The following is a 27464-nucleotide window of genomic DNA, read 5'->3' as shown; positions in this document are numbered from 1 at the left end:
TTCTACATCTAGCTCATGCACCATTTTGAGATGATGGGCAAGCCATTTATCTTTGCCGAGGTTATATACAATTTAAGCATTGAACTAGACAGTCTCCATAGTACCTTTTTTCTTAATTTAGTAAAATCAAGAATAAGTTAGGGGATGGGCATGAAGGTTCGTTTAGTGTCGTACTAACAGAAATTGTGTTTTGTTGTCCAAGTAGACATTTTATTGAGGAATTGATTAGTTTACTAAAAAAAAGATTTTGGTTGGGCAGAGCAGGGGTCTTACATTTTCAAGTTACCTATTTTTCAACAAATAGCAACAGAGGAAGGCAAAGAAGAAGAAAACATCTTGGGTTCAGCCAGGAAAGTGTTGCCTTTGAGACCGAGCAGTAAGTGTTGTTTTTCATGGAAAGCAAGTACATGCTTTTCTTTATTTTCATTTGTTTTTGTAGAGATGAGTTCTTGCTGTGTTGCTCAGGCTGGTCTTGAACTCCTGGCCTCAAACAATTCTCCTGACTGAGCATCTGAAAGTGCTGGGATTACAGGCATGAGCCACCACACCTGGCCAAGAAGTGTGTACCTTTCTTAAAAGAGGACTTACTGTTTGTGCAATGAGTGATATACTCCAAGACAATTTGCTTAACTGACAGTCTTGTGAAAACTTCCGTGTGCTGCCTATTCAAAGGAGTGAGGTTGCAGAAAGATGTACAACCAGCCAAATCATAGACTGTTTGCTGCTGTTTCCGTACTTACCCATTTTTATACTTCTGTTTTGAGGTTTTGTTGGATTGCCTATCTTTTTAAGTATTTACTTCACAGAGATACGTACATACTCCACATTGTTTGAGTATTCATGTTTAAATGTCTGCGAAAGCCAGTCGTCATACTCTAGGGAGGTGATCGAGAGTGAGGCTATTGGTGGGAATTTCTGCCCTAGCATGGCTTCTGGCCCTTTCATTCAGTGGTTGCCGTATTTTCTGTTGTAAAATGTAGGTTTTCTCTAAGGCATCTTAGAGTTCATGAGAAATGCCTCAACTATTTCCATGTCTTGAGCCCTGCAGTATTTTAAAATAACAATAGCAAAATGAGGAAAAGTCAAAACAAATTTAAAAATTCGTAGTGCTCGCAAATGATTTGGCCTGGAAAATATAAAGATACAGGGAACATGCTTTTTTTCTGTCCTGCAGTGCTTCTATAAGATCATATATATAACTTCATTTAGTGTTTATACAAGGAGTCTATAACTGACTCCGTGGCTCTGTCATTAGGACCAAGTGGAACTCTGCCTAGTCAACTCCTCTATCCCAGGAAATAGGCTGTTTCTAATTTTTAAATATTTTCTGATTTTAGGCCTTGACAAAATTCTTGAAATGTGTAAATTGGGATCTACCTCAAGAGGCCAAACAGGCCTTGGAACTTCTGGGAAAATGGAAGCCGATGGATGTAGAGGACTCCTTGGAGCTGTTATCCTCTCATTACACCAACCCAACTGTGAGGCGTTACGCTGTTGCCCGGTTGCGACAGGCCGATGATGAGGTGCATTATTATTTATTATTCTGCTTCAATGGGTCATTTTAAACTAGAGCCTAATTATAAACTATGTGTGTATGTGTGTGTGAGAGTGAGAGAGAGTGTGCACATGCAAGAGAGATTTTTAGAAGGGAAGAGGATATACTAGGTATGTTTTCAGAAGGAAAATTAAAATATGCCTCAAAGGACTCCTCTGTGAAATGAAAATTTACTTCCTGATCTGTTACGTGATAGGACAGTCTCTCCCAGGACATGTACCTGGCAGCAGAGCTTGTATTGCTCTGTCTGGAAGAAGGAATTCTAGTGAAAAATGGTTTAATGCAGCACCAGCTAGGGAATAATTCAGATCTCCTCTATCAGTCAGTATACAACAAGCCACATTTAATTGTAGCCTTGAAAAGCCCTTGGGGCCTTTAAAGCATAGAGATGCATGGTCATCTTCCTCTCCTTCAAACTCGCCTTTTAAACTTTCAGCTGATGACAATTATATGTATATGTAGATTTTCTGAAGGGGTTTTGGATCCTTGGAAAGCAAAGATTGCCAACTATATGCTGGCTATTTATATACAGTTATTTATCAGTTAATGACAGGGAAGTGTTCTGAGAAATGTGTCCTTAGGGGATTTCATCTTTGTGCAGACATCATAGAGTATACGTACCCAAACCTAGATGGTAAAGCCTACTACACACTGAGGCTATGTACTCCTAGGTTACAAACCTGTACAGCATGTTGTTGTACTAAATACCTTAGGCAGGTGTAATGCAATGCCAAGTATTTGTGTATCTAAACATAGAAAAGGTACAGTAAAAACACAGTATTATAATCTTATGGGATTACTATCATATATATGGTCCTCTCTTGGCTGAAGCGTTGTTATGCGGCACATGACTGTACATGTAAGGCCATCAGGGAAGGAGGAATGCTTTTTTGACAAAAAGCATTTCTGGATTTTGGGCTTTAATAATTCTTTATGAGATAGACTAATCCAGCAATTTGTTTTCTTTATTATTATTATTAATTATTATTATTATACTTTAAGTTTTAGGGTACATGTGCACAACGTGCAGGTTTGTTACATATGTATACATGTGCCATGTTGGTGTGCTGCACCCATTCAATCGTCATTTAACATTAGGTATATCTCCTAATGCTGTCCCTCCCCCCTCCCCCCACCCCACAACAGGCCCCGATGTGTGATGTTCTCCTTCCTGTGTCCATGTGTTCTCATTGTTCAATTCCCACCTATGAGTGAGAACATGCGGTGTTTGGTTTTTTGTCCTTGCGATAGTTTGCTGAGAATGATGGTTTCCAGCTTCATCCATGTCCTTGCAAAGGACATGAACTCATCATTTTTTATGGCTGCATAGTATTCCATGGTGTATATGTTTTCTTAATTTTTATAGGGTGCATATGTTCTTAAACATAACCTAATAGTTTATGCTAGCCAGCAGTACTTTATGGGATGTGGAGTAACTTCTCAAGCTTCAAAATATATAGCAATGTTGATCGCATAGAACAACTATTATCAAATACCTTTTTAAGAGGGAAGGGACAGTGAGATCATTTTGAATTAGTGGCATTTGAATTTCAAGAAGCAAATGAAATATTTATTAAAGTTGATCATTGTATGTGTGTATTTAATTATGGTGAAATTTAAACACTAAATAGTATAATGAACCCCAACAAATAATTCATCTGTCTTCAGCAGTTGCCAATTTATAACCAATCTTGTTTCATCTGTAACACTGCTCAGTTTCTCCACCCCAACCCCCTAACCTCTACTAGATTACATCCTTCTGACTTCTGGCCTACTGGCTTTAACAAATCAGGGGGCTCCCACAACCCTCTCCTTGGGTGTGATAATTTGCTAGAATGACTCACAAAACTCAGGGAAACATTACTTACTATTGATTTATTATGAAGGGTATCCTAAAGGATACAGATGAACAGCTAGATGAAATGATAATTTTCCAGAATGACTCACAAAACTCAGGAAAACATTACTTACTACTATTGATTTATTATGAAGGGAATCCTAAAGGATACAGATGAACAGCTAATTGAAATGACACATGGGATGAGGTCTTGAGCACAGGAGCTTCTGTCCCCATGGAGTTAGCAGTACAGCAGCCTCCTGGCACGTGGGGGCATTCTTCTTCACCAACCCAAAAGCTCTCAGAATGCTGTGCTTTTGAGTTTTTGTGGAAGCGTCATTACATTGCCATGATTGATTAAATCATTGGCTGTTGGTGATTAAGTCAATCTTCAGTTCTCTCTGTTCCCCATAGGTTGAGGGGTAGAGCTTAAAGTCCCACCCTCTAATCACATGGCTGGCTTTTCTCTCAGCCAGCCCCCATCTTTAGGGGCTTTCCAAAAGTTACCTCATTAACATAAACTCAGGTGTGGTTGAAAGGGGCTTGTTAGGAATAACAAAAAAAATTTCAATGACAACGTGCTATATTTTGTCCTTTTTATTTTAGCATGTCCTGAACTCTGTCATTGTAGATCTGCCTTATTCTTTCTAAATAACAGCATGATATTTTACCATGAATTTTTTTGTTAATTTACTTAACCATTGGGCCTCTTTTATAGGCTGTTGTTCCCATTCTTTTCCTGTAACTATATTTTATTGAAGAGGTGTGTGGGGGAGGGTAGGTGGGTATGTTTTAAAAATCATATTCTTTTTTGTTTGTTTGTTTGCTTGTTTTTTGAGACGGAGTCTCGCTCTGTCTCCCAGGCTGGAGTGCAGTGTTGTGATCTCAGCTCACTGAAAGCTCCGCCTCCCAGGTTCACACCATTTTACGGCCTCAGCCTCCCAAGTAGCTGGGACTGCAGGCACCTGCCACCACCCCCGGATACTTTTTTGAATTTTTATTTTAGTAGAAACTGGGTTTCACCGTGTTAGCCAGGATGGTCTTGATCTCCTGACCTCGTGATCCGCCCCCCTCGGCCTCCCAAAGTGCTGGGATTACAGGCATGAACCACCACGCCCAGCCTTAAAAATCATATTCTTGAATAAATTGCTTGCATTGGAATTATTGAGCCAAAAGATATCTGCCTTTTACGTTTTGCAGACAATCCCCACAAGTTTTTTTACCCTTGTGTTATACTTTTAAAAAATAGTTCCTTTATAATACTTTAAATACGTGACTAGACAAATCTTTTCTTCTTTCCTTTATTTTTACAATTTTATTTATAATTTTTTTACATTTGTTCTTTCCATGAATTTTAGAATAATTTTATCATTTTCTTAAAACTGCACCAGAATCTTAAGTGGAATTACATTGTGTTTGCATATTATAAAAAAATTGACACCTTTATGACATTATATCTTCCATCACGGTGGCATATGATTTTTTATTCACTCACTTATCAATTTTACTAAAATCATATACATTCTTATAATTTTGATTTATTCCCTGACAATTATATTATTGTTACTATTATAAACTACCCCACCCCATTTATCTTTTATTTACATTTCTTAATTAAAAGGAAAACTGTTTCTGTTACAATATTTGTTTTATCTCGTCACTTTATTGACTTTTCTTATTCTAATAGATGTTAGGTTGCTTCTTATATTTTCTAGGTATAGCATTATGCTAGCTGAAAAGCAGTCTAGTTTTTTATTGCATTAGCTAAAAGCTGCAAGTAATAATGGTGAATAAAAGTAGTTCAATATTCATCTTTGTCTTGTTGCTCCTTGTGGGTATGCTTTTAGTATTTCACTCTAATGTGTGTTGCTTACTGGTTTCAGTCAAATGCTCTCATTTATGTTTAAAGTTTCTCCCTGTTTCTGTTTGTTCTTTTCTTTTTCTGTGTGTTTAAATCAAGAATGGCTTTTATATATTATCACTCTTTTGACACTTGTTCATATCATATAGTCTCATTTTTATCAATCTACTGTAAGTATGCTGATACATTTCCTAATGTTTTATCAGCCATACACTTGTAAAATAAATCTCAATACTGTCTGAATTTGATTTGTTAATATCTTATTTAGGATTTTTTTAATGACTATTCTTTATCTTGCATTATTTTGAAATTTTTCAATCATATTTCTTACTGCTGTGTAGTTCAAAAGGAGACAGATCCCATATTAGAATTTAATGAAAAAGTGGCATTTGAGTTGAAGGAAATGTAGAATTTTTATGTTTGGAGTTTATATTCCAGGTAGAGAAAGCAGTGTGAGCAAGAGCAAGGGAACTGAAAGTACAGGAAGAATGGAAAGTATGTCACTTAGACAGGAGTGTGGGATATATGTAGTAGCCATTGAGAGGCAAAATCAGAACCCGTGTCTCTAACTGAAAATGCCTCTATGGAGAGTTATTCTTAATTCAATAAGAAATGGGAAGTCACTGAGTGATTTTGATATGGGACTTCACATTTGCACTTTGAAGCATTAGAATTAACTCACTCTTGAGAAAAATGGTGATCACTATCTAGAAAATATTTCATAGCTCTTGGGAAATATTTATAGAATTGCCTGAGATGGAAGCCTGATTTTTTTTTTTTTTTTCTTTTTTGCTTTGTTTTACTCCAATGCTTATGTCCTTCGTGCTTGGAGGACTTTTATATTTTTCAAGACGTGAGTATATAATGAGAAAACAGACTCTGTACTTACTATTGAAGTTAATTCATTTTCATACAATTGAAGGGAAGTATAGTTTGAATATAGAATATGTAATGACCAAGAAATCAGATGATGATAAGTGACTTAGAAAAGTTTTCTACTGAATTTCCCCTTCCTGGGGAATTTAATATCGCAGCCTTGTTTATTTTGTATGATTAACTCTTTTATGTAATTAGGAAAGCACACAGGTAATAGATTCAGCAGCATTCCTAATGACGGCTGGCAGTGAAACTGAATTACTTATACCTCCAACGAAGAATACCTGTCATTAAACATATTGCTTAATTTTCTGTTACATAATACTTTTTTCCTTAGGAAACAACATGTAATTATATTTATAGTTATTGGATGCCATGAATCTCAACTATGATAATAGAAAATCAGATGTTTATTGCTCCAATTAAAAAGTGGATTTTAGAAACAACACTATAGAGAGACTTGATTTCCCTGACTCCTGACATTGACATATTTGAATAAGAATTAATAAGCCACATAATCTTTCATTTAATTTATATTTATGATGAAGTCATATGTATTACTGTTTGTTAGTGTTTGCCTAATGACCTTTTTAAAAATTATTTGGTGTGAGATATAAATTCTGAACAAAAGAGAAATATACAGTCATACCTCAGAGATATTGCAGGTTTGGTCCAGACTTCTGCAATAAAGCAAATATCACAATAAAGTGAGTCATATGAATTTTTTGGTTTCCTAGTACATGTAAAATTTATAAATATAATTTTGCTGTATGTTTATATAGTAAATTATACTGTAGTCTAAGTATGTAATAGCATTATGTCTAGAAAAGCAAGTTACATATCTTATTTTAAAATATTGCTAAAAATTTTAACAATCATCTGAGCCTTTAGCAAGTTGTAGTCTTTTTGATAGTCAAGGGTCTTGCCTTGATGTTTATGACCAGTGAATCATCAGGGTGATGGTTGCAGAAGGTTGGGGTACCTGCGGGAGTTTCCTAAAATAAAATGAATGTAAACTTTGCCACACCCATTGACTCTTTTTTTCAGAAAAGATTTGTCTGTAGCATGCAATGCTGCTTGTTAGCATTTTATCCACCATAGAACTTCTTTCAAAATTGAAGTCAGTCCTCTCAAATACTGCCACTGCTTTAACAACTACGTTTATGGAGTATTTTGAATCTTTTGTTGTCATTTCAACAATGTTCACAGCATCTTCACCAAGTGTAGATCGCATCCCAAGAAACTACTCTTTGCTGCTCATCCATAAGAAGCAACTCTTCATCTGTTCAAGTTTTAGAATGAGATTCCAGCAATTCAGTCACATGGTCAGGATGCAACTCTAATTCTAGTTTTTTTGCTGTTTCCGTGACTTCTGCATTTACTTCCTCCACTGAAGTCTTTTTTGTTGTTGTTGAGATGGAGTCTCCTTCTGTTGCCCAGGCTGGAGTGCATTGGCATGATCTTGGCTTACTGCAACCTCTGCCTCCTGGGTTCAAGCGAGTCTCCTGCCTCAGCCTCCCGAGTAGCTGAGATTACAGGCGTATGCCACTGCGCCCGCCAATTTTTGTATTTTTAGTAGAGACAGCGTTTCGTCATGTTAGCCAGGCTGGCCTTGAACTCCTGACTTCAGGTGATCCACCCACCTCGGCCTCCCAAAGTGCTGGGATTATAGGCACTGAAGTCTTAAGCCCCTCAAAGTTATCCATGAAAGTTAGAATCAACTTCTACCAAACTCCTGTTAATGTTGCTATTTTGACCTTCTCCCATGAAGCTCAAATGTTCTTAATGACATCTAGAATGGTGAATCCTTTCCAGAAGGTTTTCAATTTATTTTGCCCAGATCCATTACAGGAATCACTGTCTGTGGAAGCTATGATCTTACAAAATGTGTTTCTTAAATAATAAGACTTGAAAGTCGAAATGACTTCTTGATTTTTGGCAGTAGAATGGATGTTGTGTTAGCAGGAATGTAAACAGCATTCAACTTCTTCTGCATCTCCATCGGAGCTCTTGGGTGACCAGGTACATTGTCTATGAGCAGTAATATTTTGAAAGGAATCTTCTTTTCTGAACAATGGGTCTCAACAGTGGGCTTAAATATTCATAAACCATGCTCTAAACAGATGTGATGTCATCCAGGCTTTGTTCTTCCCTTTATAGAGCACAGGCAATGTAGATGTAGCGTAATTCTTAAGGGCCCTAGGACTTCTGAAATGGTGAATGAGCGGTAGCTTCAACTTAAAGTCACTGCCTACATTAGACCCTTACCAAGAGTCAGCCTGTTGCTGTAAGAGTCTTAGATGGTGTCTTATTCTAAAACAAGGCTGTTTCATCTGCACTGAAACTTTGTGGTTTAGTATAGTCACCTGCATCAATAACTTGTTGCAGTTTCTGCATCAGTACTTGCTGCTTCACTTTGTGCTTTTATGTTATGGAAATGACTTCTTCCCTTAAATCTCATGAACAAACCTCTTCTAACTTCCAACTTTTCTTTTATAGCTTCCTCACCTTTCTCAGCTTTTATAGAAATGGAGAGAATTAGGGCCTTGCTCTGGATTGGGCTTTCACCCATGGGAATGTTGTGGCTAGTCTGATCTACCTAGACCACCAAAACTTCTATATCCAAACTTCTATATCAGCAATAAGGCTGTTTCGCTTTCTTTTCATTTGTGGTTCCCTGAAATAGCATTTTTAATATCCTTCAAGAACTTTTCCTTTGCATTCGTACCTTGGCTGTTCGGTACAAGAGACTTAGCTTTCAACCTATCTTGGCTTTTCCTGTGCCTTCTTCACTAAGCTTAATCATTTCTAGCTTTTGATTTAAAGTGAGAGACATGCATCTTTTCCTTTTACTTGAACACTTAGAGTGCACTGTAGCTTTATTAATTGGCCTCATTGCAGTATTACTCTGTCTCGGAATAGGGAAGCCCTAGGAGAGGGAGAGAGACAGAAAAACGGCTGGTTGATGGATTAGTCAGAACACATTCAACATTAATTGATGAAGTGTGCCATCCTATATGGGTATGGTTTGTGGCACCCCTAGTTACAGTAGTAACATCAAAGATCACTGATCACCATAACAGATAAAATAATACTGAAAAAGTTTGAAATATTGTGTGAATAACTACAATGTGACACAAAGACATGGAGTGAATGCATGCTGTTGGAAAAATGATGTCAATAGACTTGCTTGGGTGCAGGGTTGCCACAAACCTTCATTCTGTAAAAAAAAAAAAAAAAAATGCAATGTGTGCAAGGTACAATAAAATGAGTTATGCCTGTAGTATTAAATAAGGAAATATGGGTTGCTGGCAGTGGTCTCTGTCCTCCTGATTTATAAAATAGTGGAAAAACCAAGAGTAAGTTATTACAGGTGCGATAGATGTTACAAATAGGAAAGTGTGGACCATGAAATATTTACAGGAGACTTAACGTGGTTTGTGAGCTTAAAGAGGAGACTGAAGTTGAGTTGGTAGTCCCAAAGTCTCAAAATTTTCTAATTATGAGTTTGAAGTGTCTAACAGGGTGAATGACAATTGGAATTGGAAGATAATACGTACATTTAAAAAGTTTTTGTTTTGCAATTTTCTTCACTTTTTAGTTATTTTCAAAAGTAAAATTTTAAAAAGTACATACGTGTAAAGAGGACAAGTATGCAAGAGGACAACCTTTATAGGGAAATACTGGAAGCATTTCCATCCTAAACATTAAAGAGTTTTATTATTATTAAGGGAAAACTCAGTAAAGTGAAAGCTACTTTGTTGACTGACACCTTTTTAGTCCAAGTTATCTCATTAGTTGTAACTTATGGAGAATTTAGGCTTAGCAGTTTGTTTTGTTCAAATCTCTTGGTAGTTGGCAGGAATAGAAAGCATGTCTCTTAATCAAATGTTTAAATGTCTGTTTTACAGGATCTTTCATTTAAGAAGCAATCCAAATTCTCTAAAACTTGAGCTTTCAGGAAAAAAGAAAACACATGATTTTTAAAGATTCTAACCAGAAAAAGTCATTAAACAGAAGTTCTTTGAAAACTTGAAAATCTGGAATTTCTTATGTAATATTAAACATAGAATGCACTCTTCTGATCCATTACTGAAAAAAAGGACCCTTCTATAATTTCTTAGTTTTACACAAAGCATCTTGAATCCTTCCCACTTTTTTTTCTTTTTTGAAACTACTACCTGAAACACGTCATTTACTGGCCACTTAATCTGTGCTGGACACTATACTGTGACTTTCTTTTATTAACTAATTTAACCCTCATGCTCTTCTCTAAGGTTTATATTATGATGTCCATTTTAAAGATTAAGGAGCTGTGGGGCACAGAGAAGTTAAGTAATTTGGTGACATGTCAAAAGTAATACAGCTGAAAAGTGATAGATAAAAGTAAAATGTTTACTTGATATTTAGGAATAAATTATGTCTATAATCATTTTTCATTCTTTTTCTAATATTACTTTACTTTTTTTTGTTTTCCAGGATTTGTTGATGTACCTATTACAATTGGTCCAGGCTCTCAAATATGAAAATTTTGATGATATAAAGAATGGATTGGAACCTACCAAGAAGGATAGTCAGAGTTCAGTGTCAGAAAATGTGTCAAATTCTGGAATAAATTCTTCAGAAATAGATAGGTATGGATATTCAGGGAGGACATATTTTCTAGTTTGTTAATTTTTCCCTTTTCAAATTGTTTTCTCTTTTCCTTTCCTTAGATGTACCAAATGCTACTGTTACTAATTTTGAAGTTTTACTAGTGAATATTGCATGTGTACTCACAGCACACAAATTACTATGTTAGGAATAGTGTTTTGCAGGCTATCAAGGCTGAATACCAGAGTTAAAATCTTGACTCTGCCACTTACTAGCTGTATAAACTTGTATAAATTACATATTCTCTATGTGTCTCCGGTTTCTTAAGAGTGGTGATAGCAATATTAACTCATCTTTAAGGGTTGTTTAATCATTAAGTGAATTAACACTCATAGGAAACTGTCTAATACATAGTGCTTAGTAAGTCTTAGCTACTATTACTTATTTATATTAAAATGAAGTGGAAGGAGCAGGTGTGGTGGCTCATGCCTGTAATCTTAGCACTTTGGAGGCCGAGGTGTGCAGATCACTTGAGGTCAGAAGTTCAATACCAGCCTGGCCAACATGGTGAAACCCAGGAGGTAGAGGGTGCAGCAAGCTGAGATTGCACCAGTGCACTCCAGCCTGGGCGACAGAGCAAGACTCCGTCTCAAAAAAAAAAAAAAAAAGAAATGGATGAAATGGAAGGATGGAGCATGCTAGTGAGCTCAAATAGTTTAATAAAAAGTTGCATTTTTTGTTAGCTGTTTATACCTCTTTAGTAGTTATACTGAAAATAATAGCATATTATTTGAATTAAAAGTTAGCTATTAACAATATAAAAATTAGGAGTTCCCAAATGTATATCTGACACTGTACCAGGTGTCCACACACATTATCTTGTTACAACTGTCCTTTGAGGTACATATTCCTGTCCCTAATTTAGAGATGAAGGACTTCAAGTAAATTGCCCAAAGTCTTATGTATCTTGCAAATGGTAGAGTTGACTCCACATCCCACATTTTTTCTAGTTTTTGCTTTTCAGAAAATCTTAAACTTTGCAAAAAGTAGTAAATGTTGGGTGAAAAATCTTAGGCTTAGTGATATAAAATGGTTTTGTGAAGATCATTAGGTTTGTTATTGACAAAACCAGGTCTAGATATTAGACTTCCTGAATCAGTCCAGTCATTTCAATTATTACATGAGCTCAAGATTGGATTTTTGAATTTTTCTTTATGATTATGGTTATGCTATGCTTTATGTTGTGTGTTTTATTTGGAGAAGAACCGAAAAAGAGGAAAAATAATTTTTCTTTCCCAGGCTACTTTATATTTTTCTATTTTTAAGAGAAGATGCTGTTTATATTTTATCTCACTCTATATTGGAGGTCTTCAGTCTCAAGTCATGCTTATTTACTTTCTTCCCTATGCCATGTAGAACGTTTTATAAGTAAAAGTCTATTCAGAATTTTATGATGGGGTGAAAACTGTAACCTAGTCTTTTCCAACTTATGGTCCACTAGTCACTAAATTTGTGTGTTTCTTTTTTAGTTCTTTTTTCAAGCTCTATTTTGATTTTAAAAAGATAAAAGCTCTATTTTGTTTTTAAAAAGAGGGAATCTTGGCCAGATATGTTTGGGAAATGCTAGTTTAAAGCTAAATGGGCTTAAACAAACAAATAGCACTTACCGAAACCTTTAATATGCAGACTTGCACATAAATCTCCCAAGAGGCATTACTCATAATCTTTGACCATGCGCTTTTTCCACAGTACAATGTGACTCTAGTATTGCACAGAATACACTTTAGTATTGCACAGAATACACTTTAGGAACTAGACACAATTGAAGTGAACTGTGCTAAAAAAAAAAAAAAAAATGTGCCTTCTCTTATGGACAGAGGATTTTACATCTCAGTGATCTCTTTTATTACTTCTTCAGCTCCCAAATTATAACCAGCCCCCTTCCTCCAGTCTCTTCACCACCTCCTGCATCAAAAACAAAAGAAGTTCCAGATGGCGAAAACCTGGAAGTGAGTACAAAGCTTTTCCAGCTTCCTATAGGAGAGATCCTACCGCATGAACATTTTATACTTGTCTTTAAAACCTCAATTTTGATTAAATAACTAAATATTACAACTTTATTAAATGTTACTTTATGATGCATGTTTATGACTTTTTCCCGTCAGCATAAAGTGCCAGATAGTCCTCAATTCAAGTCATTTTATTGGTGCTTTGGGCGTATAAATGGATTCATATGCAATATGAAAATAAACTAGGCTTAAATATTTTATTAGGGAAACTCGGAATATTTACTGTCAATTTATTTATGAACCTTACTGTAATTGTTTGTCAGTGCTTGTGATTACATCGTAGAAATGTATGACTTTGATATTAGAGATAATACACTAAGCAACTTTTTAACTATACATATAAGTAGACACATTTTTGAGATAAAACAGGCCTGTTAGACTAGTGCTACTCTGAAAAGTACTTTGGAAAGTGCATTGCAGAAGCTGATGTAGTACATATTTTTTAATTTGTCTATAAGACTTCTAATTTAAAAGAAATCATTAATATCTCTGATGTTGAAAACAAGTAACACGTTTTATTATTAGAACAGTTCTTGTGATTTTTCAGGGTGTGTATATATATTGCTTTTAGTCAGATTTTAGGAGTTAATGTTAATGGCTGAATGAATCTTTTAACTATTAGCTATTGATTAAAGTTTGTATGTTTGCATATCTCTTGGTATAACAAAATATTCAACTGAAAAAAGAATTTTTAAATCACAGAATCATAGAATCCTTAGATAAGCCCTTTAAGAAGCCAATCTGCTACAGTCTAAGTTTTCCCTTTCAGAGCTAAGATATTGATTCATTGATTCAGTCATTCATTCATTCACATATATTTTTTGAGGGCTTAACATGTATGGGAACTGTTCTACATACTGGGGTTGATGCAGCAGAAAACAAGACAGTTACAGTGTTTCCCTTCATAGAGGTTATGTTCTAGAAAGCTCTTACAAGTTACTTGTTACTAAAAAAGGAACATCCCTCTAAAAGTGAAGCAGGTGAGAGAATAACCATATGGCTATCTGGGGAAGAGCATTTCAGATAGAGGAAGAGCATTTCAGCAAATATAGAGGTCCTAAGACCAGAGTTTAAGTCTATATGTTTGAGGAACACCAGAAACTAGTGTGCCTGGTTTGTGGGGGAGTGAGCAAAAGAGAACCTGGCAGAAGATTGGATCCAAGAGAGAATTGGATATCAGTAGTGTAGGGCTTGTAGGCCATTAGTCTGAATGAGTTTTCCATATTGGTAGCTTGAACAAAGGGTGATTTACATTCTAGATGCTGTGAAGTGATTGGATTCTGAAAACCATGTTCAGAATATTGATTTACACTCCCCCATCACTCAAAATTTTTAGGATAAAAATGATAGTTTTTATATATTTCTGATATTTCTCTTGTGACTGATGAACCTATCTGTTGTTATTCAATGATTAAGCCATTAAACTTTTGTCAGCTGAATAGCTTTTTAAAGGGTTCAGGTATCCAGAAAAGAGTGGCAATCATTTTGAGTGATATTTCTATCTTCCCCTATCCCTTCCCCTATTCCCATAGAGTGTATTGTACAAGCCATTGTCACCTTTACGTTAATACACAATCAAGCTGAATTACCTCTCTTCTTATCACAACTTGAGATACCAACATTCCTGTCTCCTTTTTGACAGCTGAGCAGTGTCTTATGTCCTTCCTCATTTTATTCATGGAGTTTCAGGAGAACATTATACTTGTCTGGCCAAACGTTTGAAAGGAGACAGAAACTCAATTATTCCCCAAATCTGCTCATATTTTATGAATTCCGTGGGTCATGAAAAAAGGTGTATTTCCCAGCTGTTGGGTATAGCATTGTACATAAGTTACTAGAGCAAGCTTATTAATTGTGTTATTGAAATCTGTACTCTGTTCTAACGTTTTTTTCTGCTTTATCTGTGAAAGAATTAGGGCAAAATTCTCCTGTATGATGGTAGAATTATCAATTTCTTCTTGTAGTTCTGTTAGTGTTTGCTTTAAATATTTTGAAGCTCTTCAATTAAGTGCATAAATTGCATCTTTTATCACTGTTTGGTAACCCTCTTGATATCTAATAATGCTTTTCATCTTAAAGCCGGTTTTGTCTGATGTTAATAGAGCTTTGTCTTGATTACTGTTCATGTTGATCTTTTCTTCTCAATATTTTTGTTGCCTTTGTTTATCTTTTCCTTTGAATTTTTTTGTACTCTTATATTTTAGGTTTATATTTATATTTAGGCCCCTTGTAAATATCATGTAGCTAAATTTTGTTTTTAAATCTAGTTTAACACTCTGTTTTGTAACTGGAACTTTTGCCCCATTTGCTTTTATTGTGGTTATAGCTGTATTTTGACTGATTTCACTATCTTATGTAGTACTTTCTATACTTTCTTATGTATATATAAATTATATATTCTTGCTTGTCATTGGCTAAATCCTTCTCCCTCCACCCCACCCCATTTTATTTAACTTCCTTCAAATTTGATAATATTATTGTTATTATTGTATACCATTCAGTAAATATTTAGAGATACTTTTCTTGAAGGATACCTGCACCTTCCTCAACATTTCTTCTTATGTCTGTGACCTACAATATGTGATCTTTTTTTATAAAGCACTTTTTTCTTTAAATTGTTTTAAATTCTTAAAGTATTGCTTACTCAGGTTGAGTTTTAACATTTACAATACATACTTCCTGCTTCACAATTGTTTAAATTGAACTTTTCTTTATGTTCTGTAAGTAATTTTTTATCAAAAAGGCATAATATGAAATGAAATGTGTTTGCTATTGAAATATATACATCACTGTACGAAAGTATAATGTTCTTGTCAGATAGTCAAAAGAGAAACTTTAGGCCTATATTTTGCCTATTAAACTCATGGACTCATCTTTATATAATGGCTTCCTGATTGAGGAGTATTTTAAATTGGATTTTTGGTGCATATTTAAAATGTACACCTAAGCTTTAAAACTGGAGATAAAATTCTTACTGAAAGCATTGGCACATCTACTTTGTAATAACACCCTCTTATTACTCGGGCTTTACTTAAGAAAGGACCCCTACTGTGTTAAAAGTTCTAATCCGTTGATCCCTACCCTTTCATTATTCATCAGCTCCCTTCAGTGTTTGCTTTCTCTGAACATAGCTTTTATCCCATGGCTGTAATTTTAGTTATTCTTTTATTAGTACCTGCAGTTCCCGGGGCAAAAATCTCAACTCTTGATAAGCCTCATTAATTACCTACTTCCGCTATGCCTGAATATTGCTGAAGAAAAACACATAACATAGCATGTTGGTGTCACTATAAATTCATGATCACAAACCTCAAAGGAGCACTCACTGCTGTCTGCCATCTTCCATTTCCCTAGACGTGTTGATCTTCCTGCTCTGCAGTGATTTTTCATACCATTTCCACTCTGTTCTTCATGCCCCGCCTCCCAATTTCCAGATGACAATTCTGTCTCATACTTAATGGAAACAATAGAAACCACTAGGTAAGAATTGTCTCTTTCCCGTCACCGGTTTTATAGACATGAATCCCTACCCCATACTTTCCTTCTGTTTTCTTACACAGAAGAAACATAACTCTCTTCAAAGATGTGTTATTTTCTTTTCCTGATAGAAATACTCAAGTATGTGTTAGAATTTTCCATGTTAAAAATTCAGAAAAACAAAACTCTCCCTTGAAACCACATCTCTTGAAACAGCACTTTGTTTTCTTACTTCCCTTCTCAAAGGAGTTGTTTATACATACTCTTTTCTTCCTTCTTTTTAGTCTTTAGTCCATATCATCCTGGCTCTTGCTTAAAACTTAATTTGCTAAGTTACAAAATGACCTTAATGTTTTTGGTTGCACATTCTTTTCAGCTTCTTCAGAGTATTCAACAAAGTAAATAACTTTCTTCTTGAAAAACCAACTCTTCTCATGGTTTAGGTAATACTGTGTATCTCTTGTTTTTCTCTTCGTCTGTCTTGCCATTTCTTCTCAGTTTCATTTGTCAGCACTTTCCTGTCTGCTTGACATCTTAATGTTCCTCAGGGTCCTCTTCTAGTCTCACTTGATATTCTTGTCCTAGGTTGTGTTAATAAACTCATTTACATTTCTAGCTCAGATCTTTCACCTGAGTTTCAGATTCATGTATTCAGACATGTATTTGATCTCCATTGTACGTCTGACAGGCATTTTGAACTTAATATTTCAAAATACAACTCTTTCCTCTTACTCTATAGATAGGCAGCTTTTTGTCTGAAATTTCCGTTTGTGCCATAACAAATCAATCCAGAAATTGGGGAGTTACTATTAATTCCTTTCTTTCCTTCCTACTTCCTCTCCACCAGCAGGTCCTGTTAATTATACTTCCAAGATATTTCTTATATTTGTCTCCTTTTCACCATCTCCACTCTCATTATTTACTCTTCTAGTCTACCGTAATAGCATCTTAACTGATCTCAGGTTTGTACTTCGCAGGACAACCAGTCATTTTCCTAAAATGTAAATCACATCATCTCACTCTCCTCTTAAGATCCTTTGTTGGGTATCCATTGCTTTTAAAATAAAATCCATACTCAATAATAATGTGACCTTAAAGGTCTCACATACTTTGGCCTTTGCCTATCTTTTCAGTCTCTTCAGTGTTCACTGTATTTTATTTACATTACTTAGCGTTCCTTGAACAAGCCAAACTTAGAGCCTTCCAGTGTCATTTTGGTCTTGCCTGAATGTCATGTCTTCATTGCTGCCTTTTCTAACCTCCCAACCTAAATTATTTCTATGACCATTTCTTTTAATGTCTCTCTCCTCTACCAGTATGAAGCTCCAGGAGGACAAGGAGTTCTCTGAACTGCGGTATTCTAACTACTTGCATATTTTCTGATTTAAAATATTTTTGTATGTATGTATGTATGTAAGGATAGATAAATGGCAGAAAATCTGATCTGTTATGTAAGATATACAGATGAAAACTGATAGGCAAATGTAGACTTACTTATTTTCCCCCATTACTAGTAGATGGTAATATATAATACATTTCTTTTAATTCTTTCAGCAAGATCTCTGTACCTTCTTGATATCGAGAGCCTGCAAAAACTCAACACTGGCTAATTATTTATACTGGTATGTAAAAATAATTTTCTGTTTATTTTCTTATTACCCTTAAGAATTATTTTTTCTCATGCTATAAACACAAAGATGATTTAAAATAAGATATGAGCAATCATCAAAAGTCTAGATATAGTATTTATATCTAACTGTATTCCATGACAGCTGGGTTCATGGAAACGCTTTTTGGCATCGCCGTTTCTCTCCCTTTCACTAAGGATATAACTTTCCAGGAGCTAGGATATAACTGGGGAAGGTAATGGGTACTTTCAGTTTGATTTCTGTTTGGCTTGTAAAGTAGTTGAGTATGATATTTCACAGTTCTTCAGGAGTATATATTTTCACATTGTTTACTAAAACATTGGAATCATTTAAAAAGAGAAAGTTGGAATTAAAAGTTACCTTATGGCATTTTAAACATGAGGAAGCCGAGGCAGAGGCTTGCTGTAGCTGAACTTGATAGACCCTAATCTAGGATTAAATCATTTATCTACTGCTTTGCCATTTTCAGGGTACTTTCAGTTACCTTTTCTCATTTGTTTCTATGACGTTAAATGGGCAAGCATAAATATCTCTATTTTACATTAAAACAATGTCCTGAGTCACTTGAATGAAAGAGAGAAACTAGGGCACAGAGTGGCTGACTTCTTGAGGCACACAGTTAATATGAAACGTGGTTCCCTTTATTTGCCCCAGAGTCCTGAAGAGAAAAAGACATGTAGCTTAAGCCACAATCAGAAATATTTTGCTTCAATAAAAAAAAAGTACTGGGATTAAACACTAGATAAGAGGGCTTCATCTAGCTTTACAGAGCAAACAAAGGGCAGAGCCAGGTGGGTAAGACCTGCCTAAAGCCTTCTTTACCTTTGGGAGAATCCTTAAAACTACTTATATCACTTTTTAAACTTCTTGGCATGAGGCTGTTTACTGTCTAAATGATTTCTAATCTAATCTTACTGCTCAATTTATAGCCTTAAACAAATTACAAATTAGTAGATGTCCATTGTAAAAGCTCACTACAGGTTGAGCATACCAAATCCAAAAATTTGAAATCTGAAATGCTCCCAAATCCAAAGCTCTATGATCATTGACATGAAGTGCAAAAGAAATGCTCTTTGGAGCATTTCAGATTTTGAATTTTTGGATTTAAGGTGCTAAGTATAATGTAAATATTCAAAAATCCAAAAAAAACTAGAAATCCAAAACATTTCTGGTTCTAAGCATTTTGGCTAAGAGATACTGAACCAGTACTTTTGAATAATGAGGAGCTGTTTTGCTTTTTGTGAGAAAATTATACAAAATACTATTTTGTTTTAAGACTGGATTTGGGAAGCTGCCCTTGTGGGTCAAGTCCAGCCTTAACTTCATTCTCCCAATCTCCAGAGGTAATGCTCTGCCGGGTACTGCCCCTGTACCTAAGAGGTAGGTAACTAAATTGGAGCGGTCTTTTTCCTTTTTTCTTTTTTATTATACTTTAAGTTTTAGGGTACATGTGCACAACTTGCAGCTTTGTTACATATGTATACATGTGCCATGTTGGTGTGCTGCACCTGATAACTCATCATTAACGTTAGGTATTTCTCCCAATGCTATCCCTCCCTGCTTCCCCAACCCCACAACATCAGTGTATGATGTTCCCCGCCCTGTGTCCATGTGTTCTCATTGTTCAATTCCCACCTATGAGTGAGAACATGTGGTGTTTGGTTTTCTGTCCTTGCGACAGCTTGCTCAGAATGATGGTTTTCAGCTTCATCCATGTCCCTACAAAGGACACGAACTCATCCTTTTTTATGGAGCACTCTTTTAACACACACAGTTTTCGATTTACATAAACAATAAATATTTGTTTAGTTTAAGCCTTTATGGTTCTCTTTACAACAAAGAAAAACCACTGTCAACAGGAACCTGTGTTTATTTTTTTGGTTGTTGTTTTTTTTCTGTTGGTCCAAAAAGAGTTTCCTGCTTTTACTTTAGCAGTTTAATATAATATTCATAAAACTACATTTTCCTCACATTAAATTTCATTATGTCCTTGAAAATATAGGAGGTTTTGACTAATTGTTAATCACTATTTTTTCTTTGAAAGATTTACTTAGAAATTCTCATATTGCCAAATTGCTATTATTTCCTTTAAATAACACCTTTTACCTCTAATGTTCTCTGTGTTCCAATCTGAATACTTAAGGGTATGTCTTGTCACTGGTCTTATGGAAAAACGTTTCCTCATGAAAATCTAAATATTTAGAAGGAAGTAAAGAGAAAAATATTTGTGGGGTATGTTTCTAAGTTTTTGAGTAAATATTTCAAAGCTTCTTAGGTATTTTTAATTAAAATTTTATGTATTTTTAAAACCATTTGCTAAGAATTCATTTAGAGGTATTTTTGTTTCCTTGCAATATTCACAGAAACTTTTCTCTGGCTCAGAATTTATAGTCTAGAGTATTCATTATGGTAAGAGCTATATGTGTATATACTGATTATGTGGTGCTTTCAAGTTACATATTCTTTGTGTTTAATTGAAGACCAGATTTCATTATTTAATTTGAAATGAGTTTTCATGGAATCTTTGATCTCTTATTTCAAGTAGGCAGAATTTTCTGAAAGCAGCCAAACAGTAGGAAATCTATTAGATGAAGTTTCCAACATAGCAGCTGTTTCTGCTCATAAGGAGCACACTTCTTTTTTCCTATAAGCAAAGTACAGCCCCAGTTCCCAGTCTTATAAACATTCAATCAAACTTAGATTTGATTTGTGTTTTCCCACTATATCTCTGATTCATTGAATCAATAGCATATGCTGTGTCTATTCATTCCCTAAGGAGTAATTGTTTTTCCCATATTTACAGTCTGCCTATTACATATTCAGAAATACTCATGGGGAGAAAAGCTATTGATGTGTGGACTCTTGCCTTTAATAGACACTGCTTTTGTGAATGTAAGGTAACAATAAGGGAAATAATTTCGAATCGTTGGTTTAAAATGATCATTCTTCTTTTCCTTTGAACATATAAAATAATAAAATGTGAGAATTTAAAATGCCTCTCTAAGCCTACTCTATTATAACAAATGTATTAGAATAGAAATTTTAATTGTGCTGTTTCCTTTGAACATTTGAATTTCCTTTTTTCATTTGTTTCCTTTCTGGTGATTTAAACAGGATTCTTGCTGTAGCTAAATCCTTAGGGGCCTATAGTTGTGCAGACAATCCTTTTAAAATGAATAGTGTCAACCTTTTAAGCCACAGAGGGGAGTTACAGTCTCCAGTTTGTAAAATGTTGGGCATCAGAATCTATAAATCGTTGCAGTTTTTTATTTTTATAGCCATTCTAGGGTGTTGAAATTGAAAGTAAACTTTGGATGCTTTGACATGTTTTCTATAACTTTTAAGACCTTTCAAGGTAATAAAGGTTATTTACTCCACAAAATAAAATTGCCAGGAAACAGGTAGCCCACTGATGTCATCTTACAATGGGTACCTGGACAATTTTGTTTGCATTCCTAATTTAAGATGACAGCTTTCAAAGAAATACCTTATAGTGTTTTATAGAATCTAGTTTATTGATGTGAACAGAAACCTCAGAAATGATTCAAATCTAGGTCTTCTAGTCTTGATAGCTAACCTTGTCTCTCATATTTGGAGATGTCAGTGTCATTTTTTTTTTTTTTTTTTTACATGGCCTTTTTGTTTGAATAGACCTTTGGCTTGAATGATTTTCTTTTTTTTTTTTTTTTTTGAGATGAAGTTTCATTCTTGTTGCCCAGACTGGAGTGCAATGGTGCGATCTTGGCTCACTGCAACCTCTGCCTCCCAGGTTCAATCAATTCTTCTGCCTCAGCCTCCCGCATAGCTGGGATTACAGGCATGTGCCCCCAAGCCCGGCTAATTTTGTATTTTTAGTAGAGGCAAGGTTTCTCCATGTTGGTCAGCCTTGTCTTGAACTCCCAACCTCATGTAATTTCACCCGCCTTGGCCTCCCAAAGTGCTGGGATTGCAGGCGTGAACCACCACACCTGGCAGACTTCAATGATTTTTGAGAGGTGTTTGATACTTGATGCTTATTATGAGCACCAACATATTTTTTTTTCTTTTTTGAGATGGAATCTTGCTGTGTAGCCCAGGCTGGAGTGCAGTGGCGCCATCTCGACTCACTGCAAACTCTGTCTCCTGAGTTCACGCCATTCTCCTGCTTCAGCTTCCCGAGTAGCTGGGACTACAGGCACCCGCCACTGTGCTCGGCTAATTTTTTTGTATTTTTTTTAGTATAGTGGAGACAGGGTTTCACCGTGTTAGCCAGGATGGTCTCGATCTCCTGACCTCGTGATCCATCCACCTCGGCCTCCCAAAGTGCTGGGATTACAGGCGTGAGCCACCGTGCCCGGCCAACATATATTTTCAATAACAGGAAATGGCTGCAGCCATAGTGTTTACTTGGTGGTCAGAAAGAGCAGGACACAGCAGTGGGCCCCTGCATTGTGGTCAGCTATATGTTCATTTGGAAATAAGTTTGCTGCATAAACACAGGAAAAGCTGAATACCCTAAGGTGATGAAGATAATCAAGGACTTTAACTATAAAGGGTAGAAGGGGATGGATTGGATTTGAATAATACCATATTGACAGTTTCACTGTTTAGAACTGCTGTTTTTTGTTTTAAAGTTCAGCTTTAGATTCATGGACCACAAATTGAACTGAGTGCCAAGGAAAGTTTGAGGTAGTGCTGTGTTCTCTGGTTTGGCTGCAGCCCCACTTCTCTCTCTTTCCTTCTATTTAAGTGATTCAAACATTTGTTTCCTGCCTGCCTTTTGAGAAAATTTGAGTTTGTGAACCCTGCCACATGAGAATTCCTAGCCCAAATACCTGGGATATTGTTAGTACCTTCAGTAGAGGTAGAAAAAAATCCATTTAATGTGATAAGTTTGGTTTTACACACGTTCAGTTAGAAATGACAGTGTCTTGAAAAGGGGATCTGGTCCTTGAAAATTAGAGTGCATGAATGTGAAAGCAGGTCATGTAATGGAATTCAAGATTAGACCTTAGATGTAAAAAAGGAATATGTATTTATATTTGAAAATTATCAATAATGAGATAGTAGCTAAATCCACACGAGTGGAATTATTCATTCAACAGTAATGTATTAATAATATGTTGAGCATCTATTATGAGCCAGACATGGATGTGCTGAAGGTATAGTGGAGAACAAGACAGGTAAGCCCTCAGCTCTCATGAAGTTGACCATCTGAATGGCTGAATACAGAGTATACTCTCCCAGAAATAGTAGAAAGCATAATAATAAGCATCCGTGACTTGAGATTTGGGAAACATTGTCAGTTTTAAGAAGGTTGAAAAGTTTCACATGTGTTTTAAAGATAAAACAGTGTGAAAGTCAACTTAGTAAAATCAAAAAATCTGACCTGGGAGCCCAAAGTCCTGGGTTTCTATCTCAGTTTTACAATCAGTCATACCACCATAGACAAGACACAGCCCCTCTAAGTTTCACTATTGATAAAGCAAGCAAGTTGATTGAGATTGATGGTTTTCAAACTACACATCATCATGATCCACTGAAAGCAATTTAAAGTTTCACAGTCTAGCATTTGTTATTTAAAGAAAAATGAAATAAACAGAATAGCAAATATTAACATATTGTTCACAGGATGTTGCTTTGTGAAACTTTTCCGTTTTATACATCTGTGTGCATATGTGGCTGTGTGTATCAAGTTGTGATACTTTATTTTTTCTCTTTGAGAGATATCATCTCCCTTTGTTGCCCAAGCTGGAGTGCAATGGTATGATCATAACTTACTGCAGCTTCATCTGGGCTCAAGCTATCTTCCCACCTCAGCCTCCTTAGTAGCTGGGACTATAGGCGGTGTCACCACACTTGGCTTATATTTAATTTTTTTTTAAATATAGAGGCCGGTCTCAAACTCCTGACCTCAAGTGATCCTCCTTCCTAGGCCTCCCAAAACACTGGGATTATAGGCGTGGGCCACCATGCCCAACCTGTTATTTGCTTTGGTTTGTTCCCAGTGGAACATTTAGAAACACTGGATTAGAAGACCTATAAAGTCTTATTCAGATCATTGCTTATATGATTTTTGTAATTGTATATGCAGATTAGGGTTAAGAAAACGTTTAAAATGTCTTTTACTCTTTAAAACCATAGTTTTTTAATTGGAAAGTTAAAGATTATGTATGGATCTTTGAAAAACAGTAAACTGGATGGGAAAGGAAAAATTACTTAAAATTTTATTCATCTTTCAAAAATATAAGTGACAGGAATAGCTTCAGAGAGGTTTTCAGAATAAGAGAGTCTTATGTAATACCAAAGTATTACACAGATTATGAAGATAATAGTTTTTGTTCTCGAATTACCCAGTAAATATGTGAGCTTAGATGATTTCTGAGGATGTTAATACTCTACCTCATAAATAGGAGAAAATGCTTGTTTTGGTGGCAAAAGTTTTAGAAAATTTGGGATATTACACAAATTAAGGCATTACCACTCTTAGTTTACCTTTTATTGATGGTTGTATGTGTTCCTCTTTAACTTTTCACTTTTAAAAGTGATGACAAAATGTGTTTTATTACTCGAATTTGATTATTTTTGCATATATAAATTAATCTGTTTTAGTGAAATGAGTATTTACATGCTGAATCTAAGTTTCATTTCACATCACACGAATGGCTTAAACATATTTTTAAGGTATGTGATAGTGGAATGTGAAGATCAAGATACTCAGCAGAGAGATCCAAAGACCCATGAGATGTACTTGAACGTAATGAGAAGATTCAGCCAAGCATTGTTGAAGGTAACCATTAAAAGTGAGGGTTGGCAAACTGCAGTGAATGGGCCAAATTCAGCCTGTTGCCTGTTTTGGAACATCCCATGAGCTAAAAATGGTTTTATATATTTATTTATTTATTTATTTTTTTTTTTTTTTTTTGAGACGGAGGCTTGCTCTGTTACCCAGGCTGGAGTACAGTGGTGCCATCTCAGCTCACTGCAGCCTCCGCCTCCTGGGTTCAAGAGATTCTCCTGCCTCAGCCTCCCGAATAGCTGGGATTAAAGGCACCCGCTACCATGCCCAACTAATTTTTGTATTTTTAGTAGAGACGGGGTTTTGCCGTGTTGGGCTTGGCTATTCTGGAACTCCTGACCTCAGGTGATCCACCTGGCTTGGCTTCCCAAAGTGCTGGCATTACAGGAGTGAACCACTACACCTGGCCTGGTTTTTATATTTTTAAATGGTTGAAAACAAATCAAAAGAAGAATAATAGTTTGTGGTACATGAAAATTATGTGAATTCAAATTTTAGTGTTCATAAATTTATTGGAATAGAATCATACTCATTTGTTTTTATATTGTCTATGGCTACTTTTGTACTCAATAGGAGTTTAATAGTTAGAATGAAAACTGCATGGCCAAGAAGACCTAAAATATTTACTCTTTGACCCTTTACAGAAGTTTTCTTGATCCCTAATTTAATGAAATAAAACTGTACATGGAATTAAAAAAAAAAGCTTTGCTTTTTTATTTTCCTTTCTATTCTATATGTTTCTTATCAAGGCTATGTACATTTCCAGAAATCTGGCAATGGTCATATTGCAGATACATTTTATATAACGTATTTTTGTCTTTTCAACAGCTTTTAAAGGAGATTTATTTTTCCTGCGTTCTTTTGATTCTTAAAGCAGTGTCACAGTTCAGCCAGCAGAGGGTGCAAGGGCAGTGAAAAGAAAGCTGCCACACATTAATCTGTGGCTTGCCGGAGAAATAGTCTGTTTCATGGCACCTTTCATCTGTTTCATGTTTCATGCTTTTAAAAATTTAAATCACATCTTACTAAACACTATGAGACTAAGCTTTTGTATTCGTTCCCAGAGCTTCTCAACATCCAACTGATAGGCAAATAAGCCTTTGGTCCTCTCTTCTAATCTCGTTTCTGTTACAGCCTTTGTCACCCTGTGAAGACATTTCAGTTTAAGTTTAAATTGCCTCATCTTCGAAATGAGGATGATAACATTTACCCAGCTTCCCTTACCAGGGTAATTGGGAAGATTAAATTAGAAATGTATTTTATAATATTTTATGAACTAGGAATCACTACATAAGACCATATAGCATTTAGTTTTTATGACTTATATTTTAAGCACATATTGTGGTGCTATTTGTTTTCTTTTTTTAAAAGTTGATTTTTAGTTCCTTGAAGATCTGTATCTTTGTTTCTGCCATATATATATGTATATGTCTAGCACATTTCTGCATTAAGCCGTCGGATATTTATTGAATCAAATAATGAGTGAATGTATTTTAGGATGAATGAATTCTATCTTGTCACATGGTTTATGTGGGGGAAAAAATGCTGTTGTAGATAGACCAGTATTTGCTGAAGACTTAGATAATTTTCAGTTGTGGATGGATTAGTGGTGTTTAACTAAGCTAAGGGGTTTCTTTTTATTTTTGAATCAAGATAATCTTTTTCAGTTTCAGTTTTGCTTTCTATTTAAGTTTACAACTGTGAGAAATATAAATAAGGATTATCCATGCTATTAAAGAAATCCTGATCATTACTCTACATAGAACTAATTTTTTCTCACTTTGAACCCTTCAGGGTGATAAGTCTGTCAGAGTTATGCGTTCTTTGCTGGCTGCACAACAGACATTTGTAGATCGGTTGGTGCATCTAATGAAGGCAGTACAACGCGAAAGTGGAAATCGTAAGAAAAAGGTAAGCCTATGGTGTATGCTTTTGTTTGTAATAGTGTCTTGGCATCAGAAAATACTGAATTTTCACTATTGTCTTTTTGGGTTGATATGTGAATTTTTTTTTTTTTTTGAGACAATGTCTCACTCTGTCACCCAGGTTGGAGTGCAGTGGCGTGATGTCGGCTCACTGCAACCCCCACTTCCTGGGTTCAAGCAATTCTCATGCCCCAGCCTCCTGAGTAGCTAGGATTACAGGTGCCCGCCACCATGCCCAGCTAATTTTTCTATTTTTAGTAGAGATGAGGTTTCACCATGTTGGTCAGGCTGGTCTCGAACTCCTGACCTTAGGTGATCCACCCACCTCAACCTTCCAAAGTGCTGGGATTACAGGTGTGAGCCACCGCGCCCGGCCTATTATGTGAACTTCTTACCATGAAATTATAGTAATAGGAATGTTTTATGAGTTTATATATATTGATATGATATTTAATCTTCATAACAACCCTATAAGTTAGGACCTAATATTATCCCAGTTGTGAGGAGAAGAAAGTAAAGAGAGGTCAAGTAATTTGTTTAATGTCATACAGCTAGTAAATATTGGAGTGGGGATTTGTACTCAGAAATTATTAGTCCATATGTTATCCACAGTGCTTTACCACCTCTCATTTTAGAATCTTAGCAAATTAGAATATACAATACATTTGATACGGAAAGAATCTCTAGAGATCATTTAGACTAGAATTCTTCTGAGAAAACAAAAGTCCAGAGTGACTTGCCCAAGGTTTCACAACTGGTTGTTAGTAACTAGCTTTGTAACTGTTCTCTCCTGGCTAGTTCATCAGTCTTTCTCTCAACTACGAGGTTTCCACTTGATGGGTAG

General features: G+C 35.5%; 1 protein-coding gene across 12 annotated transcripts in view; it reads left to right on the top strand.

Annotated features, from left to right (window-relative positions):
- PIK3C3 (phosphatidylinositol 3-kinase catalytic subunit type 3) overlaps nucleotides 1–27464 on the top strand; it is a 763308-nt gene that overhangs the window by 48528 nt on the left and 687316 nt on the right. For all 12 annotated transcript variants that reach the window (XM_063645758.1, XM_063645868.1, XM_063645688.1 and 9 more), the window contains 6 exons: nucleotides 1338–1523; nucleotides 10609–10763; nucleotides 12641–12731; nucleotides 17823–17890; nucleotides 24581–24686; nucleotides 26490–26606. In XM_063645758.1, the coding sequence (XP_063501828.1) occupies nucleotides 1338–1523; nucleotides 10609–10763; nucleotides 12641–12731; nucleotides 17823–17890; nucleotides 24581–24686; nucleotides 26490–26606 (723 nt within the window). The remainder of the gene's footprint in view (nucleotides 1–1337; nucleotides 1524–10608; nucleotides 10764–12640; nucleotides 12732–17822; nucleotides 17891–24580; nucleotides 24687–26489; nucleotides 26607–27464) is intronic.

The sequence above is a fragment of the Symphalangus syndactylus genome, chromosome 1 (assembly GCF_028878055.3).
Source record: "Symphalangus syndactylus isolate Jambi chromosome 1, NHGRI_mSymSyn1-v2.1_pri, whole genome shotgun sequence".
Classification (NCBI taxonomy): Eukaryota; Metazoa; Chordata; class Mammalia; order Primates; family Hylobatidae; genus Symphalangus; species Symphalangus syndactylus.
Note: the sequence above shows the minus strand (reverse complement) of the source record. Positions and strands in the feature narration are given on the sequence as shown.